The sequence below is a fragment of the Labrus mixtus genome, chromosome 2 (genome assembly GCF_963584025.1).
Source record: "Labrus mixtus chromosome 2, fLabMix1.1, whole genome shotgun sequence".
Classification (NCBI taxonomy): domain Eukaryota; kingdom Metazoa; phylum Chordata; class Actinopteri; order Labriformes; family Labridae; genus Labrus; species Labrus mixtus.
The window spans coordinates 4,435,352-4,455,088 of NC_083613.1; the positions used below are offsets into that span (position 1 = coordinate 4,435,352).

The window sequence follows — 19,737 nt, forward strand, 5'->3', positions numbered from 1 at the left end:
CAACTGATTCAGAGATTTCTTCCAGAATTGATCTTGGAAATTCCTGGCAGAAAACAGATTCTATGTCTGTGTCCATAGACAAACAGTGAGAGCACAGACACTACCAGTCCGCCCCAGATCGAGCCGGCCCGGGCTCCTCGTCCTCACCGCCGCTGACAGGCAGGCATTATGTCTCGGCTGCTGAGGTGGCAGTGGCCGGCGGCGGCCAGCAATATAGCCGCAAGACGGTTGCTGCCGACAGGCCGGTCTTGTGTTTCGGCTGCGGCGGCCCCGGCCTAAACAGCCGCAGCATATTTTTTCACCATTATCAGCTTCCTCCATAGAGCCTGTTAGCGTAGCTTCCAAGCAATATGGCGGACATTAAGTTTAGATTCTGGGAGTGAGTTCCCACCCACTGATCTGTGATTGGTCTGTAGCTTCAGTGGTCGAAAATATGAGGAACTAGCGTTGTAGTTTCACCCCGCTAACCGCAACAGCTTCTAGTGACGCAAAATGACGATTTTTGCGTCACTGGAAGCTCCTTTTCAGGCTTAGAAATACAAAGATTTCCCATCTCAGGGGAAAATGAGGGCGGGATGCACGACCATTCAAAAATACTACCAGGTTTCTAATGATACAAAACTTAATGCAAATGGGTGAAGTATCCCTTTAAGTGTTTGAACCTCAGTTTACTATCGCTGGAAATACTCGACAAACTCTACAAAGTGTTGGAAGAGTGAATGTCAATATATAACTGTATAGCAAAATAACATTTCTGCCAACGTTTAGTAGTATGGGTTAACAAAGAAATAGGTTTGTTTCTCAGGAGGAGTGAGTTCAAATCCCACCACTGCCATTTGACAAGGACAGCCATCTCTTCATGTGATGTACTGTAACAAGTGTTGCTTCTTGTTGAGATCATTAAGGTGTTCAAGTGCTTTCTTACTTCTTTCTTTCTAAGTGAATTGTAGAATTGTAAAAAAGATGGTATGGATGCTTTGATGTTGAGCCCTCAGGTTATTACAGAAAGTCTATAGAAAAATACTTCCTATAATAACCTGAGGGTCTTTGAGGATTTGTGAGGACAATTGCATCATTTAGCTTTACAGTAGCATGTAGAAATAAATGTAACATGGCAAGTAATGTAATAAGATGCATAAAAGACTTGATCATACGGAACATTTCAGCCTAAAGCTACATGTCTGTGTCTGAAAACATATGTTGCATTTTATTATTGTCATCAATGTGCATTTTTCAAGTAAATATTCTTCATCATCACTTTCATGTTAGATTTTATTTAACAGCCTCATTCCGACCACTTCCTGTGTTAGTCAGCTGATTGGACGGACATGTCCCCGTCTGAGAGTCACCTCCCTGTCTCAGCTCTGTGTGGTGACAGTCGGTTGTCTCTACTCTTAGATGAACCGGAGAGGCAGAGAGAGGCAGCAGGGAAACTGTGCAAACTGTCTTCTGTCAGCTCGTTTCCTGGAAAGTTTCTGTTTGGCAGCTTAGGAACGATTTTATGGAGACTGTACATTCTGTGGAAATTACATAACAGTTTGTTTGGACAGCTTGTTTTTCAGCAAAGCCTCCACAAGGACAGATTTTTGCTTTCTCCAAAAGTTTTCTTTATTGTCCCTGGACTGTGGATGGGTCATGTTGGAGGACTGTAATCTGTTTGATTTCTTCTACAAGAAAAAGCAGCTGACAGCCGATCAGAGAATATGTTTTCTATCAGTGACCTACCTATCCAGCAGCTGAGCTATACAGACGAGAGGACATGTCTGCTTTCAATAGAGCCAGGTGATCAAGTTGTTTACCAAGTTGGCTTTCCAATATTACCACTTTCTTTTTGAGGATTAAGTCTTATTGTTTAGCTTTTACTTCTGCAAATGTAAATGCCAAGAGCTCTGGGTAGTTTTCATGCATTTTTCTAAAAGTACAAACAACTTGCAGACACGACTGTAAAGTCAGGGAGCTGATGGGAACTTAACCACAGAGTTTGTCTGCTTCCATGAAAAGAGAAATTGGCTGCAAAGCTGTGAATGAAGCCATCTCCTTCCGCTCTAATATCTGTCTCACTCAGCAAAGTAATTAAAGTGCCGGTCTGGGTCCTCTATATGCTATGCTAATGCAGGATTCATTTGACTCTTTTGTTGAGACAACATTGCGGGTGTTTTCACATGGTCTGATTTGGAATTCACACTGGGATCTTTCCATCACCGGAAGCATTAGGAAGAAGGGCAAACGCTGTGAGCTGCAGAGCGCACAACTGAGCTGAAGTTAGATTTAATTGCGTGTATGATTTTTTTTTTTATTTGAAAGGCACCTTTCAAGTGCTGCCCTAATTGCCAGTTATTTTGCTGATACTCAAATGTTCTCAAACATGAGTGTGAATAACATCAACTTTGAGTTTTTTTACATTTCCTATATTTGAAAAATTATTTACCAATTCAGAAACTCTTCCATGTCCCGTCTTGTTTTTCTGATACAAGATTATATGTAGTCAGAGCTGTTTAAAAAAGCATGGAAGGGTGAATTTAGTCAAGTTCAAAATTTCTTCAAATCTTAATTTGTATTCTCTCCTCTTTTCTCAGAACACTGCACCAGCAGTTTGAGAGCTACAAACAGGAGGTGCGTCGCATTGGGGCGGACACACGGCGTCAGCAGACCCTGCAGAAGGACGACGCGCCCACCTGCGGTATCTGCCGCAAGACCAAGTTTGCGGACGGCTGTGGCCACCTCTGCTCCTACTGCCAGACCAAATTCTGTGCTCGCTGTGGAGGGCGAGTCTCTCTACGCTCCAACAATGTGAGAAACCTGACTTTTTGATCTCCCACGTTTTCTTTCTCCCTCTCTCACGCTCGCCTCATTCCTGCGGTATAGGCTGTCGTCGAGTGCGGTTCTTCTGCTTTTTGTGTTTGTTTTTGTCTGCTTTGATGCTCCCTGCGCCACACTTTGGTGACTCCAAAGTGTGTGTAAGAATGGCTTTGCATCACTCATAGGCCCTTTATTGTTCATTTTAAATCAGAGGCTGATCTGTTTTTTGAAAAAACTGAAGCTCAGTAGCTCACTTGGATGTGTGTCCTTTCTCCTGTGAATGCACTGCAACCATCACAAGCCAGCATGTTAGACAGCAACAGTGCTGACCTTCTAAAGCAACATGCCAAAAATAAAGAACAGGACCAATCAAGCAAATAGGCTTACACATTTCAAATAGGATTTTAAAATATACAAAACTACAACAACAAAGACCCTACAATAAACTCACTACCCTGAAAACAGCTGTGTGAAAGGTCAGGTTTCCATATATAGTTCGCTCATGTTTGAAATGGTTATAGCATCAACAGACCTGAGGTAGAGTTTGGTGCCTAGCCTATGACCTCATCACTTCCTGCATATTTGTTTTACATGCAGCGATTTGAGTAATGATGAGATCATATTTTAAAGTCCCCAGACGGATCCTGCAGGTTTATGCCGGGGTGGTGGTGGTGGTGGGGCTGGACATATGAGGACAGTTGTGGTGCAGGGCAGGAGGCCATGTCAGAGCAGGGAGTGAGACCGGACATTTTTGCAGCCTAAATTAAAAAAGAAAAAAAAACTGGGAGGGTGTGTTCGTCAGGTAACGTGGAGAATGACGCATGTCAAGTGTGTAAACAATGTGGCTCCAGTTGACTGCCATTTACCTGTTTATGTAGCAGTAACAATATTTTCCAAAGGCATCCAAGTTTTGAAAAGGTGTAAAAACCCAATCATGGGTTTATTAGAATCAGTGTTGTTCTAGGACCGGACCGATATGGGATTGGGGCCTATATCGATATCGATATTACGGAGAGAAAAAATACGATACCTATATATCGACAATGTTCAATCTGTAGAGAAAGATAGATAGATATCGATATACATATTAAATGCTTGATCCTCAAATGTTGTTATTGTACACTTGCAGAAAATATATAAAATGAAGATAGGATGGTCACTCAACTGGAAAGTAACTGCATGTACCGGTACGTGCATCACTGCATAACACATTCACTGGAGAGTGGTGATGCTTGTTATATTCCATATTGAACACTCTGCTGGTGAAAGAGAACTGCTAGTATGATACAATGATACTCAAATGAAATGCTAATTGACTGGTGAACAAATAATATCAGCGAATATCTGCAATAAAATTAGCCAATACCAATAGTCACTTGATATTCTAATATTGGGCGATATTATTGGCTGGCCGATAAATCGATCGGGCTCTATTCTGCATATGTAATGCTGTAACCTTACAGAAGCCCTATGCTAACATGCCTCCAGATACTTGAATCACTCCTGTTATATCAAGTGTTTTCAGGTAGTTGTCTCCACCTATTTATCTCTTATCTGTATAATACTCATCCATGCTGTAGGGACATCTCAGCAGATTAATCAGATGTTTGACCTGAGCGCAAGGATAGAAGAGAGTCCGGGGGTCACCAAATGGAAATTAGCCTATGGCTACAATCTGGCATATTTACATGTTTATGTTCAATAATGGACTCTAACCCTATATAAGCATGTAAATAAATAAATTAGGCATTTGTCTATGTAGCGCAGTGTGAGGCTAAAAAGAAATATGAATATGCAAATAAATCGAAAAAAAGTCAACTTAAAATGTGAATAAAACAATATAAGAATAGCGCCCCCTGGACTCAAACAAGGTATGTCATTTTTGGACAGAGATACATGAAGATGTAGTTTTTTTAAGTCTTTATGACTAAAGTCATTCAAGTTTTTATGAAGGTGCAACATTAACATGTCGTCTAATAAAGGCTGTTCATTTGTTTAACTGTACCTCAGACTTTGCTTCATATTTGAATCTTTAACTTGATCCACAATGTCTTTTAGCGCTCTATAAAACACTATTACAAAACTATATCACCAAATTGTATGCATTCATTTAGTCCAGGTTTGTCTCAATGAGGCACCCATCCGTATGCCGGACACGTTTACACTATTTTAAGACTCGGCCCTCCTCCATCCACGCACTCTCTGGGCTTCCCTCCAACTCAAGAGAGAGCACCTCCTCCTGGGTATCTTACCTGACTATGGGCCCTCCACCCTCTGCCTGCTGGTCCCCAATCTGTTCTGTATCCGCCCAGACCAGCTGGCCCTGAACTCACACTGGCATCGCACGTATGCAGAACTGAGGGGCCGCAGTGAGTGTAGGAGATAAAGATAACATCCCTGTTGGTAATGACAGTAATATCACATTCACAGCAGGCAGCATGGAAATAAAGACGTAAGACTAGCATGATGTAAATGAAATCTATAGCCAACACAAATTTAGTAATTTTGAAAGAACATTGCTAAAAATAATCAACACTGTCTTTTTTGCAAAATGCTTAACTGTGACATTTACATCCTTAAACTTTAAAGGAGTGCTTTTCTTTTTCTCTGAATCTAATAAAACTGACTTTCTGCTGAAGATGGAGTACTGAATGTAACAAATAAGACTTTTAAAACTTTCTCAAATGTATTTCTCCAAATACATAATGTAACCTTTTTATTTTTACGTAATGTAACTTGTTCAAAAAATTTAAATAAAGACACACACATCCCTAAATGGGTTCTGAAACACAAATAGGTTAAAAGAATCAAACAAGATCCTCACATGTAGACATCTAGAGAACAGTTGCTCCAAACAGGAGCTCCTTGGTGTGCCAGTCTTGTTTGCTTCTTTACATATAATGTAACTTGTTACCATAAAAAGTCTCATTTCTATTTTGGAGGGACATCTCAAGGACAGATTTCTCTAAAACCTAAATACAGTATATAGTTTATATATGAAGGAGTTAAACATTACACAACATAACACGTGCCATGTTTATGCAGTTACAGCTTAAATATACAATTATACATATATGGGCCATTCTACCGAATTGGTTCAAAGTCAGGTTGGAAATATTTTTACATTTTTTAAGTCTTATTACAAAAACATTTTCCTTATATATATTGTTCCATATCTGAAGTACACATATCTAGTAAAAGAACAGTCAAATTTGATATTGTATTTTTAGACTGTTTTGGAATGTATTTCCTCTCCCCAAATTTGTCACTACCTAAACATAGTATTAAACTATGATAAAAACAATTTTATGTTAACCTGTTAGTATTATGTTTACTTCCCTTATGTAAAGATTATTTTTATTTTATTTTAGTGACATGAAAACAAGGGACATGATTTTTTGAGCATAGTTTTTTAATTTAAAAATTAAACAATAAATCTAAGTCTTTCAACCTTTGTTTAAATTACACAGTTGAAACAAATCTAAAAAAATGTTTTAAGTGGTATTTACATAACTTGAAATTTAGGGGTCAGGTTTGGGGACAGCTACTTCTCAATAGAAAGTACCCTATGATGATTTTTATTTATTTAGCTTATCACTATCTCATTTAATGCCCTGGGTTTAAATAGATCATAATATAATCTCAGTAAATATCCATGTCTGAATACTTAATTGTTTTGTTAAACCTTGTTTTTGTAATGGGACTGCACTTTGAACTAATTCGGTAGAATGCCCCATATAATGAAATATATATATAAATATATATTATGAAACCCTGGAAAAGTCCCATGAGCATTGCATTTGTCACATGTTTAGAAAAGCCCAAAAAGTGCTTCTTTTTTAAGAAGCAATGACGTGCACAAATGCAGCTATAAACCTTTATTTTAAACTATGGAATCCCTTATTTTAAACTATGGAATGTTTAAAATACTTCTAAAGAAGTATTTTAAACATTCCATAGCAGAGAGAATACTTCATGTACAACCAATTTTACATAATTCATTAAGCCTTTCATATTCAAACTAAGTAAAAACTAAGTATTTTAAAATAAATTCACATGTATCCTGTTATTTGAACAAAGACAATTAGATATTTTAGCTTGAAGATCATCTAAAAAGCTTTTATTTTGGACTTTCACTGACACATGGACTTTTTAAATTATTAATTTTTAAGTCACAAACAAAGTGTCTTTAACAGTTCTTCTTTTGGCACAGACGCACGTTTATCTTAGAAATAACTGTTCAGGAGTGTTCTCCATGTTGCTTATGTTGTCTCAGTTTTCTCTTCATGCTGAAAGGAGCTGTGACGCATCCTGATGATGTCACAGGTCATGCGTCACACCAAGGTCATACCAAGCTGGGTCATGCATGTCGCTGCAGCCTATCATGTCTCATACATTCACATGCTATCGTTCCCACCGTCTCACTCACCCTGTCACTAAATATGAAGTATGTGTTTCCAATTCTGCAGAATGTTATTAACAAATGTTTGCACCACGTCCTCTTGTTCCCACTTTTCTCCTTTGTTTTTTCTCCTCTTTCCCCACAATCTTTCCTGATCTCTCATTTTTACAAATGACACTTTTCTGCATCTCTTTCATTTCCTTCCTTCCTCTCTTCACCTCTCTGGCTCCACTTCCACCTTTTTTACTTTTTCTCAATTCTCACTGCTACCTGGACTGCATGCCACAAAGGAGGACAAAGTGGTTAGCATCTTTTTTTGTGTGTTTTCTCTGTGCTGTGATTGTGATGTTTGTGCCACCAAAAGGTAATAGATAACAAAAAAAAAAAAACACACTTGCATTGTTCAAATTTTGAACATGTCTGTTTTAAAGAAAGTTGATTTCTACTCTGGAAAGAGGATGAACAGATTTCTATGTTTTAGACTCTTCTATGATTTTCCAGCTGAAAGAAAAACCAACGGTTGCAGAGCCAAGGGAGCAGTGAGTGGAGGAAGTGTGTGTACAGATCCACTCACAGCTTTACAGACTTAAGTGAACAGGGGGGAGTCCCCAATAGTTCACAGCTTTTGTTAACTTTGAGTGTCACTGTACTGTTTGAGGTGGAACTCGTGTGTTCTCAGAGGATTTTGTCTCCAGTGTAACCCAAACTAACTCTTTGTCCGTTGTCTGTCTCCTCCCCCTTGCAAAGTGTGTCATAGTGAAGGACAGGGTAAGGCCGGCTGGGTGATGGATTTTACTGCATGGGTCACCACTAATGTCTCCCCTTCATACTGGGGTCTGTGCTCATTCACAGCATCAGAACAGGAATTCAGACCCACTCCTCACTTTTATAGTCACAGATCATTGTGGTTGAGCGGTTCTCTGATTTTGAGAATGAATGCAGACCCTTAAAAAAAACTGACTGGCAGAGCAAGCATGAGCCATTATGAAGGCTGTCGGCAGGGCGTTTGACTCAGGGCTGCCTCAAAAGTGTAATGTTTAACCTTAGGTCAAAATGACCCAGTCGTGTTTTGTCAGTTGAATCAGAGCACTATCATGTTTCTTTATTTATGTCAACTGCATATTATAAGAAATGTAACAGCAATAGTGTGGTAGAGTGTAATCTTTGAAGGTTGGTTGCGTTAAAAAAAACAGTATATAGGGAGCGACGGTGGACTAGTGGTATGTGCTCCCTTTGTACACATGACAGTAAGTAGTTGAAGTGGAGAGCCCAGGATCAAGTCTGTGGCTTTTTTCCCACATGTCATTCCCCTCTCTCTCTCACTCAGTGATTACCCACTCTGTCCACTGTGAAATAAAAATTTGAAAAAACAAACAAACAGCAGAAGGTAAAAGTAGAGAAACCGACACCCTCAACGACACAAAAAATAAATCAGGAATTAAAATGTTTTGACCCAGTGGTCTTTGTCAGGGGATGACGCTTTAAAATTAGGAGCTACGCACTGTGATGGCAGCTGTGGTCATAGTTTAGTTTAGTCAAGTGACTAAAACATCTTAAAAACACAATGACAACATGTATGCAAAGTAAAAATGTATAGAAAAAGTATTGCAATACAATTATTTATCCATAGCAGTACACAAATCATCAACATTAAAGACAGATCCTAACCTTATTATTTACAGTCTATGATCCTAACCATACAGTGATACATTGATAGAAAACAGAAACTTGAGACCATATCTGTTGTGCTTTTTATTTATTTAGATATTTTTTTTCTTAGAATGTGAACTTAACTTGAAAAGAGGTTTCAACAGGAAGCTGAATTGTCTGCAGAAGTCTCCTCCACTCAGACAAAAAAAAGACGCAGTAATTACAACCATTGGACACATAATGAAACAGTGTTCTTTTTAAAGTCAGTGTTTAAGGCCTTTCTTTGCGCAGACACAGGACAACAGGATGGGTTGCTGAGCTTCTTCTAGCTTTTCGGTGCTCAGATTGATGTCAAGATTAGGATTCCTTCAGACTAATTATCCACAGACCTCTCAAACAGACCCAGTGATTAAAAGCAGATACAATAATGAAGCTATTTTATCTTGAAAGTAAGAGTTTCTCTGACGCTCTTCTACAGACACGGGATGTCAGGAGAGGCTGCTAGCTTAACTGCTACTGCTAAATATTCAACTTGTTTTAAAATGTGAGCCAAATCAGCCCTCTCCAGTAAACAGACCCAGTAATTAAAACTATTTTAAACAATGCAAAAAGGCATTTGATGTTAAACACAATTGTTTCTATTATGCTCTTCTTTGTGTGGACAAAGGAACAGCTGAGCTGAGCTTCATCATAGCTTATGCTAAACATGTTTTTAAGTTCATATTTCTTCAGTTTCCACCATGAACAGGAAGTGATTTATCTGCAGATGTCTCCACCTCTCCCATTATCCTCTAGATACAGCATGTTTGATGTAAAAACAAAAGGTAAAAATGTAACTATTGGTGTTTTAAAGAAGTAGCCAGCTGGAATAAAACAATAACAATCAAGCAGTCATTTCTGATAAATGTGCTGATAAAAGCTTGTTGTGGAGCTGAACTGAAAAGTAAAGGATGAAAAATCCAAGTTTACAAATCTGTTTCGACTGACAAAAATCTGAGTCTAGTACAGCCCTAGTTTGACCCTTCTGACCCGTCCTGACCCCTCTTCCTATGGCTGTAGGCATGGCTGTGCTGAAAGGGGAACAATGGATACTGAAATAAATCTCAATAACAAAATTACGGATGGATGACTGGCGTTCTAGCTGGCATGCTTATTAGAGAGCACACTACCAAGACATTTACCTGGATGCATACTGGATGCACACGCATGCCTGTGCATGCTTTCCCTGCCTGTGTGTTTGAGACCAGACCAGCCTGCCATGGGGAGACGGGAGGGGCCCAGGTGTATGTTCCACTTTGTCCACTTACCACGTCCCTTCAATGCTTGGTCACTGCCAAATGTCACCAGACGGTTTGTTACTGATAAATCCCATCAAAGTCAGAAACAGTGAAGATAGTGAAACCAGTTTTTATTGTAATATTAGAAAAAGTCTACAACCCAACCTGGCCCCTCAGGTCATCAGGTGGGGGTCTTTTAGCCGTACTCAGAATAAGATCGTAGACCTCCTGACCTGAGGTCCATCACAACACTCTCTACTTTTAAAGCTAAACTCAAATCTTTTCTCCCAAGCATACCAAAAGTATCTCATTGTGCGTGTATGTACAGTATATGTGATCACTCGTGTGGTTTTTGTATGTGCAGTATGTTTTTCCAGGTTTTTATTTGATTTTCTTTTATGCTTTTGGTGTTTGATTGCTATGTGGTGTGTATGTTTTATTGATTTGATCTCTATATCTTATTCATGACTGTGCTTTAAAAGTGCTATTGCTATTTCAATTGCTATTATTATTGCAGAAAGAGGAATCTCTGGATTCTGTTATGGAGTCAAAGCAGCAAATACAAGAGAACAGCATAGTTCAGTATAGAGTTGTCACTGTGAATCACCTGCTCACATCTGTTATATATCACTCTATTAAATCGAATCCTAAAAATTAAAGATGACTGGCTTTAGCACTCGGTCTTTTTGACAGGTCTGTCAAGCTTTGGATTTCTCTTGGTGATGATGGTAAATAACTCTCCATACTCAGCTTGTTGAGATGATGTCAGACTGAATAAAAAGCCCTAAATTAGGATGCTGTTGTAAGTAGCTATACCATTTACAAACCATTTCCGCTCACCATGCAAACAATGGCATAACACCAAGCCAGAATATATTGGATAAGCATTTGAAAATGGCCCTTGCATTTTCAGATACTTGACGATATGTACATGATACTTGAATTTCGATACTGGAGTTTCAAATGTATGCTACCTATCAGATCTGGTAGGCCGCTGGAGGAGGCCTGTTTTATTTCAGTGGTGGCTGTGGCCCCCCCTGGCCCCCCTTTGACGGTGCCACTGGTAAGCGGCATGTGAATATGTGTATATGGGATTTGTTAGTATTGATGGACACTACATAGCAGCCTCTGGCATCAGTGTGTGAATGTGGTGTGGTAAGTGTAACATGGGGTGTAAAAAGCGTTTTGAGTAGTCAAAAGACAAGAAAGAAAAGCACTATACAAGCTAAAGTCCATTTACCAAGTATATTTATGAGGAAAATATCTGTTTTTGGTCTTAATGTGAGTGGTATTTTCTTATGATATTTAATAAATAATGTGATTTAAATAGCATCTCTTAATAAAATGATGGAAATGAATGACCCGTAAACTAGAGGTCACTGTTTTCTAAACAGAACACATCATTAATTACCACTAGTTTCAAGTTAAAGTACATTTTAGTGCGTGGTAGAAAGGCTAATCTATAGCTCTGCTCTGAAGTAGTTGATGTGTAGATCATGGCCCTCTCTATAGCTGGAGCTACAGCTTGTTAATGGCTGAGTGTTTGTTTATGTGTGTTTAATGTCAGCTCCGGACGGTTCCCAGAAAGTGAACAAACCGCTGACAAGCTGTCTCCTTTGTAACAGAGCACTGCCTCCCAGTGGATGGCAGGCCAGAACTTGCTCCTAATTCACGCATACAAAAGTAATTATACAATGATGATAAAAATACATTTTTTAGGACTTTCAATTTTAATTTGAGAAAAAGCAGCTCTCTGCTGTTATGACAAAAAGGTGCATGACTGCATGATTTAGAGCCACAAGTGCCCTGGACAACTCAGAAATAATTACATTTAATACTAAGAGAGGAGATGTTATTTGCTCAAGTCTTTGACTATACCGATGGACGACGTGTCTCCGGCTCCTACAGTTGTAAAAAAAATGAAGCCAAGCTACCCCGAAAAAAGTGTGCTGGCTGGTGGAGCTGTATTGACTTCCTGCACAAACTTTTGCAAACCAAAACACACATTTAACTTTCAGGAGAAAATGCAGCGACCCTTCAGTTCAGTCGTAAGCATAAATATTCTTGTTTCAGTTTGAAGCAGATACTTATGGTTACGGATAATTCAGTTACTCTTGTGTTATATTCCTCCTCTTCTCGGCCTATCTGGTGCACACAACACCTTTTCTAAGCAGATTTTGTAATTTGACCCATGTCTCATCTGTCAACATGGAGGATGCAGAGTTCATGCAGCAATACTGTAGTCAGTCAGTAGGGGGAGCTCAAAATGTTTCGGCTCATTTATGAAGTCGTCACGTCATCCATCACTTTCTACAGTCTACGGTTCAAGTGCTCGCACTTAAACCATTAACTGCAGTCCTTCATTTTGAATGTGCAACTGATTTCATGTAGAAAAATCTTGAAGAAAAGCAAAAATCTTGAACAAGATAATTGCCACCCACACATTACTCCATTGGAGCACAGAAACATTCACACATTACTGTGATGAATGCAGCATACATTCCCCCCCACATAATAGATGTGTGTGTTTGTGTGCGTGTGTGTGTGGCTTCTAACACATGCACACACATGCGGGCGCGCACACACACACACACACACAGGTTCATAGTCACACTGATACAGCCACACATCGTCCTCCTTGCTTTCTAAATCAAGCTGACACTGCACTTTTTTTTTTTTTTTTACTGGAAGTGAGGATGCACTGCATCATCTCAATCATGTTTCTCAGTACAAGATGGCTAACCCGTTGCCGTCTCCTCCTCCTCCTCTCACTCAGCATCTCCCGAGCATCTACTTTAGCCTCTGTAACACTTTCTTTCCCCTTTTTCCAACCAATCGAAAGCATCTCCATTTAGCTCTTTGTAACGTTTGTTTTTATCTCACTCCCTGTGAAGCTACTCCCACATCACCTTGCAAACTGCACACATTTCCTGAAAGAAGGAGGTCACAAATATTACAGCAAAGTATTGTTTTTTTGAGTGAAGCTTATATGTCTAATAATTATACTAATTTGACCTGCTCTGGCAAAAAAAGACAATAGCCACGTACATGAAACATTTTACATGTAGGAGACTACACAACAGTATGCTTTTAATTCTGTTTCTTAGCTAGCATTGACAACATAGAAAAAAAAAAAAAAAAAGGTTAGCATCACCTCGAATGAGCAAAGGAAGTAGAAAGCATGTTACTTCTGTTTGTTGTCTATGGATAAGATACATGGTAAATGAATTTAGTGGGATTGACTGGCGACTGGTCCAGTATACTCTGCCTCTTGCCCCATAACAGCCGGGATTGTCTTCAAGGGATGTAATGGATGAATGGATGAATTTATTCCTTTGTACTCAGCCCTTCGTTTGTTTAATTCGTAGAAAGACTTGATGACCTGACGGATGCATAAACTGCTGCTCCACTAGCTTCTGTAACCTAGCATTATCGTATCTCTATACCAGGCATGGGCAAACTACGGCCCGCGGGCCATATACGGCCCGTTGGGCTTTTTAATCCGGCCCACCGAACTTGTCCAAATTATATTTAATATAATTTATTATATTTAATAAATACAATTTTATTATAATTAAACCTCGTTCGTTTTCCCCTGTAATGCCCGCGTTTCCCCAATAGATGGCGCACTTCAGAGTGTGGTGTATTATTCCCTTCTTCACTTTTTCGCTTTGCCCTATGAACCCGTATGATCCCTTCTGTAAAAATGAGCGGACCAAAGAAAAGAAAAGTGGACAGTGAATGCCGAGTGTTTAATACGGAGTAGACAACTAAATATTTTTTCACTGAAGTCCGATCAAAGGCTGTATGCCTGATATGCCAAGAAACTGTCGCAGTTTTCAAAGAGTACAATATCAGCCATCACTTTGCTACGAAGCATGCTAACTACGCTAGCAAGCAGTCCCCGCAAGAACGGGCGGCTGTGGCTGTGTGAGGTTGAAGGCTAATTTACAGACTCAGCAACATTTTTTTCACCAACAAACTGCGATTCAAGAGTCAACTACAAAGGCAAGTTTTTTGTTGGCATTCAAATTAGCCAAGGCTAGAAAGCCTTTCTCCGAAGGCGAGTTTTTAAAAGAATGCATGGTAGAGACAGCAGGTCTCTTGTGTCCGGAGAGCCAAGGCCAGTTTGAAAAAATCAGTTTATCACACAGGACTGTGACTCGCCGTGTGGAACTGATTGACGAAGATATAGCCAGCGAATTAAACAAAAAGGCTGAGTCCTTTAAGTTATATTCACTAGCGCTGGATGAAAGTAATGACGTAAAAGACACTGCTCAGCTCCTCATTTTTATCTGAGGGATTAATGACAGTTTTGAGATAACGGAGGAGTTTTTGACCATGGAGTCCCTGAAAGGAAAAACGTGAGGAGAGGACTTGTATAACCAGGTGTCTGCTGTCATCGAGAGAATGAAGCTACCTTGGAGTAAACTTGTCAATGTCACAACGGATGGATCGCCAAATTTAACTGGAAAACATGTTGGTCTGCTGAAAAGAATCTAGGATAAAGTGAAAGAGGAAAACCCTGACCAGGATGTTATTTTCCTTCACTGCATCATCCATCAGGAATCTCTGTGTAAGTCTGTATTGCAGCTTAATCATGTCGTGAATCCAGTTGTAAAACTTGTTAACTTTATACGAGCAAGGGGACTTCAGCATCGTCAGTTTATTACGTTCCTGGAGGAAACTGATGCGGATCATCAGGACTTACTGTACCACTCTGGTGTCCTCTGGTTAAGTTTGGGAAAAGTGTTTCAACGAGTGTGGGAGCTGAAAGAGGAGATCAGCGCATTTTTGGAGTTAATGGGGAAATCCGACGAATTTCCTGAGCTAAGCGACAAGAAGTGGCTTTGTGACTTTGCATTTGCTGTGGACATATTTTCACACATGAATGAGCTGAATGTGAAACTACAGGGGAAAGATCAGTTTGTGCACGACATGTACAAAAATGTTAGAGCCTTCAAATCCAAGCTAACTTTATTCTCCAGACAAATTGCAAACAAATCTTTATCTGACCAACACCTCGGATCTATCCTGAGAATTGCCACTACAAAACTAACTCCAGACTTTAATGCACTGGCAAAAAGGGAGATCAACAACACTGTTCCCACTGAAACTGAACGTGAGTTTCTCTACTGTGTTTATTAAAATTTAATTTAATTAAATGAATGCATTTGGAAATCAATTTGTACAATGAGCCTTGCATATTCATGCTTTGCTACCTGTTAAAGGCCAAATCCTTTCATGTAATGGCTTTTACATGTCATTTATATTAGTTCACACAAACACTCCATCCATCTGTTCCTGGCCCGGCCCCTCTGTCAAATTTTAGAACCCATTGTGGCCCGCGAGTCAAAAAGTTTGCCCACCCCTGCTCTATACTAAAAGGTACTAAACGACTCCCTAGGCAAATCAACTGTACATTTTATCAACCAGCAAATGAAAGTTTAAACATGTTTTTGTGATGGGCCAAAATAAGCTTCAGATTAGAGTCAGTTACCAGGAATAATGGCTGCACCCTGCATGCAAGCTAGCGCTAGCTGGCATATTTTTTGCCTTGTTCCTCTTAGCTTACTTCCAAATGATCGTCTCTTCAGGCTCTATAAAAAACCATCATGTTGACAGGCAAAATGTAAAACTCCTCGCTTTATATCCGCAGTCCACCCACGAATGGGAAACATCCCAGGAGCTATCTCCACTTCTTATATAGGCCTACAGCTTAGTTGAGGTTGTGGATGGATGGATTGGTCAACAACAAAAATGCACTTTGACCTAAATGTGTTCTGCCCACTATTTCTTTCCACTTTTTATTTTTCACCAGGGTCAATCAACCTCGTTCAAAAGACAAATGATTCTTGTTATTATCACTTCTGATTTGTTTCTATTGCCTTTCAGATGAACTTGTTTCAACCCAAACCTTGTTCTTACTGAGTGTGTTTTTTCTGTCTAAATCCAGTCAAATAGAAAAGTCAAATAGAAACAGAACACCGAAATAAAACATAAATATTCCTGGTCAGCATTTTGAGCCGTGTCAGCGAGCGCAGACAATTGATGTCCTCCCACTGATGGGGGCTTATCAAAAAAGCGCTCAGTATTTGTGCCTATTTGGAATGCATTAATATTCATAGAACATAGGCTATAGTATTGTTGTTTCATTTGAACTAGCCTACTCGTTCAGTGATGTAGAGGACAGAAAGCAGCTGCAGACTTTTCTCCATGATCTTAAGATCAGAAATGTAAAGCCAGCTTGGATTTACAGCCACCAAAGCTCTGCTTCGCGCTCAGCCTTCCTCGAACGTGTTCGGCCTGCTTGCAGAGTTGATCTACTACCTTATTAGAGGAAATGGAGCATTATGTCTTTTGCGGCCGTCTTTCTTCATCCTACCATTCGAGATTTACCATTCACTTAACGATGGCAGTTTACACCCAGCGCTGCATCATATGTCATTCTGTCATGTGTGTGTGCTGTTGGTAGGGTCACCGCACACGCTCACTGAAAGCCAACCACACCTTCACCAATGCCTCCCCCCCTCCCCCGTTGCTCCCATCTATTCAGCCCATTTAAGAAAAAAAGCTGATGTTCACACAATCCAGAGCTAAATGAATGCTGCTCTCGCTGGGAGCGGCTGTTGAATGCTACCACTGTCGGCTGAGCTGCGGCAGCAACAAACGTCTTCACCATTTTGTCAGCAGATGGATGGAGCATTGCTGGGGGGCGGTAGATGAAAGGAAGGGGTGTGAGATGGATACGTATGAGTGGCAGGTGTGTGGTGTCTTCATTTGTCAAGTCGGCCAGCTGTGTCAGCTGTGCTAGAGGGGGATGAGAAATGAAATAAGAAAAATAAATGGATAAAGTTGAGTGCAGGAAATGGAATAAAAATGGAAGGGGGGATGGGGGAGGTAGAAAAAAGAAAAAGAATCAAGGAGTGGAAGGAATTGGACATAATGGGCAAGAAGAGGCCAGGAAGCAACAGAAAAGCAAAGGAAAGGGTGAGTGAAGGAGGAAATGCAAAAGAAGTAAAATAGAGAAAAGGGAAGGGGAGTAGATGGTGAATGCTTCATAGACTTGAACTTGTATAGCACTTTTCTATTCTTCTGACTTTTTGCGCTTTTTATCTGTCACATTCACCCATCCACAGCACATTCACACACTGATGGCAGAGCAGTGGGAACATTTTTTTGGGGTGGTTCAGTGTCTTACCCAAGGACACTTCATCATATGAATACATGTGACTGTCACTGTGACTCTACCCTGTACCACATGATGCCGTAAGAAAGGAAGAGATATAAAAGAGAAATAAAGTGAGGAGAGCAAAGGGACAGGAAGATAGATGATCTGCATTGATTCCCCATTGGAGGAAATGAACAACAGCTCAAACAGCAGCAAGGAAAAGGAAATGGATAAACAGTGATACATAGGAAATAAAAACACTAATAATAACAGCAACAAAAATAGTATTGATTTGATTAATTAGAGGAAGATAAAATCGTACTGTGATATAATTTTATATGTTTATGTGACGTTTATGAAAATATGTTGGTAACGGCTTGGAAGGATGTTTGTCGAATTGCACAATTCATTTAAATACATGGTATGATATCCATATTTATATTTGATCTTAAAGCAATGGCTTAAGAAAGTCTAAATGCATCAGTGCAGTTTGCTTTAGTTCCCTCTGCTGTCATTGTCATTTAGTGATGACACACACTCTATTTTTCTTACTTTGTCAAACACACACACACAACGACACACACATGCACACACTGCTTTGTTCCCCTTTTCTCAGTGGTTGTTTTCTGTGGTTTGGTTACCATGGAGAAGTACATTTTTAGGCAAGAAGGAGGTTGACATAATTTCATGAGAGAGATGGCACTGCATATTCTCAACACACATGCACTCATGCACATACACACGCATACACACGCACCTCGCCTACAGGCAGTCGCCCACGCCACACTCCGTCTTCTAGGCAAGAAGGTATCAGAAATGTCCTCTATACATACTGAACACATACATGCACACACACAACTCATTCTCACGGCACACAGCGCTCCACAGCGTGCAGTGAGGCAGAGAGATGAACTCGAGCTGACACCAGAGTGGGGCTGCCTCTGGACGGAGTGACTTGATTGGTTGGCTTAGCTGGCTGAGGGTCTGACATCACACTCCGGCTCGTCCAGCAGCGGGCACCACTGAGAATACATGTGCCACACACGTTATAGGGTGGAGCTTCTGCCTCTTATGTACATGAACACACACAGACACAGACACAGACACACACACACACACACACACACACACACACACACACACACACACACACACACACACACACACACACACACACACACACACACACACAATCAGTTCACACATAATTAATTCCCCCTGTGATATCTTTCAGGCTATCCAGGAAAACAGAGCACAATCACTCCAGTGAAGGATTATATGTATAATACCCTTTGTGTGTGTGTGTGTGTGTGTGTGTGTGTGTGTGTGTGTGTGTGTGTGTGTGTGTGTGTGAGTGTGTGCCCATGTGGTATCTAACTTCTTCATTGTTTTCTACCTCCCCCCATCTGTGCTGTATGCTCTAAAGCACATATCAAACGCATGGAGCTGTGCCATTATAAAATGTGATTCTGCATTTGTTTGGTGTAATAACACACACAGCCTCTTGTTCCACATGATCTTTGTTCTTCTATATGAAGTTCTCACTCAAGGATTAAGCTTGTGGATTACAGCATTTACTCCACTTTGTTGGCGGCTACTAGAAAAGCATCCTATAGAAACACACTGGTCATCAGAGTAACACACAGAAATGATGGGTTGCAAAGAGGAACATTCATTTGTTTGTTTACTGCAAAAATGTTACAGTCCTGCAAATGGTACAAACGTTTAGTAAGAAAGACAATTTAGCCCTTTTTTAAAAAATATGGGTAAAATAGCAATACAAATCTCGTTGTTTCAGCATAATTATGTTTTGCATGGTTGGGTTTTCTTCTACATTTAAACTATTGTATGGCAATGATTTACTATCTATAAATGGATCAGCTTAGATTCTATCCAGTGCACTGTATACTCTTTAAATATCAGACAAAAGTTATGTTAAATCTTTTTAAACCAGTTGCTCTGAGCTTTTGATATTCCTTACTGAGAAATAGGCTTATAACATTTTGCACAATATTTTAATGATTTCAGTACACACAGTTTATCAGAAATGCCTGACTGCTCACATCTCAGATGAGATCCCATGAGATGTTCATTCTAAACATACAAATATCACATGTGTTTCACTAGTATAGTTTTAGTGTATGAGATTTTTGCAACATCAGCTTGGCCTTGAGTTATTTTAATCCATGGTATAAACATGCTTTACCTGCATTAACTATGGATATGAAACCTACATTTTCTTTACGGATTTTACATAAATGTACATAAGAAACATAGTTTTAAATTGTGCAGTTGATGTAGATGAGGAAGCTGATACTTTACTTCCCACCATGCAATGGGGAAAAAAGACTGAAGGGGGTTGGTGGTGCTTCTTCTGGTCTTCATTTGAAACCTGTATAGTTGTGCCTGAGGGGGGGTTTATAAGATGGAAATTCTGA

The 19,737-nt window shown here is 39.9% G+C and overlaps 1 protein-coding gene across 11 annotated transcripts in view; it reads left to right on the forward strand.

The window, feature by feature from the left end:
• rims1b (regulating synaptic membrane exocytosis 1b) overlaps positions 1-19,737 on the forward strand; it is an 83,998-nt gene that overhangs the window by 20,030 nt on the left and 44,231 nt on the right. For 10 of the 11 annotated variants that reach the window (XM_061048023.1, XM_061048042.1, XM_061048122.1 and 7 more), the window contains exons 2-3: positions 2,577-2,790; positions 7,949-7,969. In XM_061048023.1, the coding sequence (XP_060904006.1) occupies positions 2,577-2,790; positions 7,949-7,969 (235 nt within the window). The remainder of the gene's footprint in view (positions 1-2,576; positions 2,791-7,948; positions 7,970-19,737) is intronic. The other variant, XM_061048033.1, reaches the window with a different exon arrangement.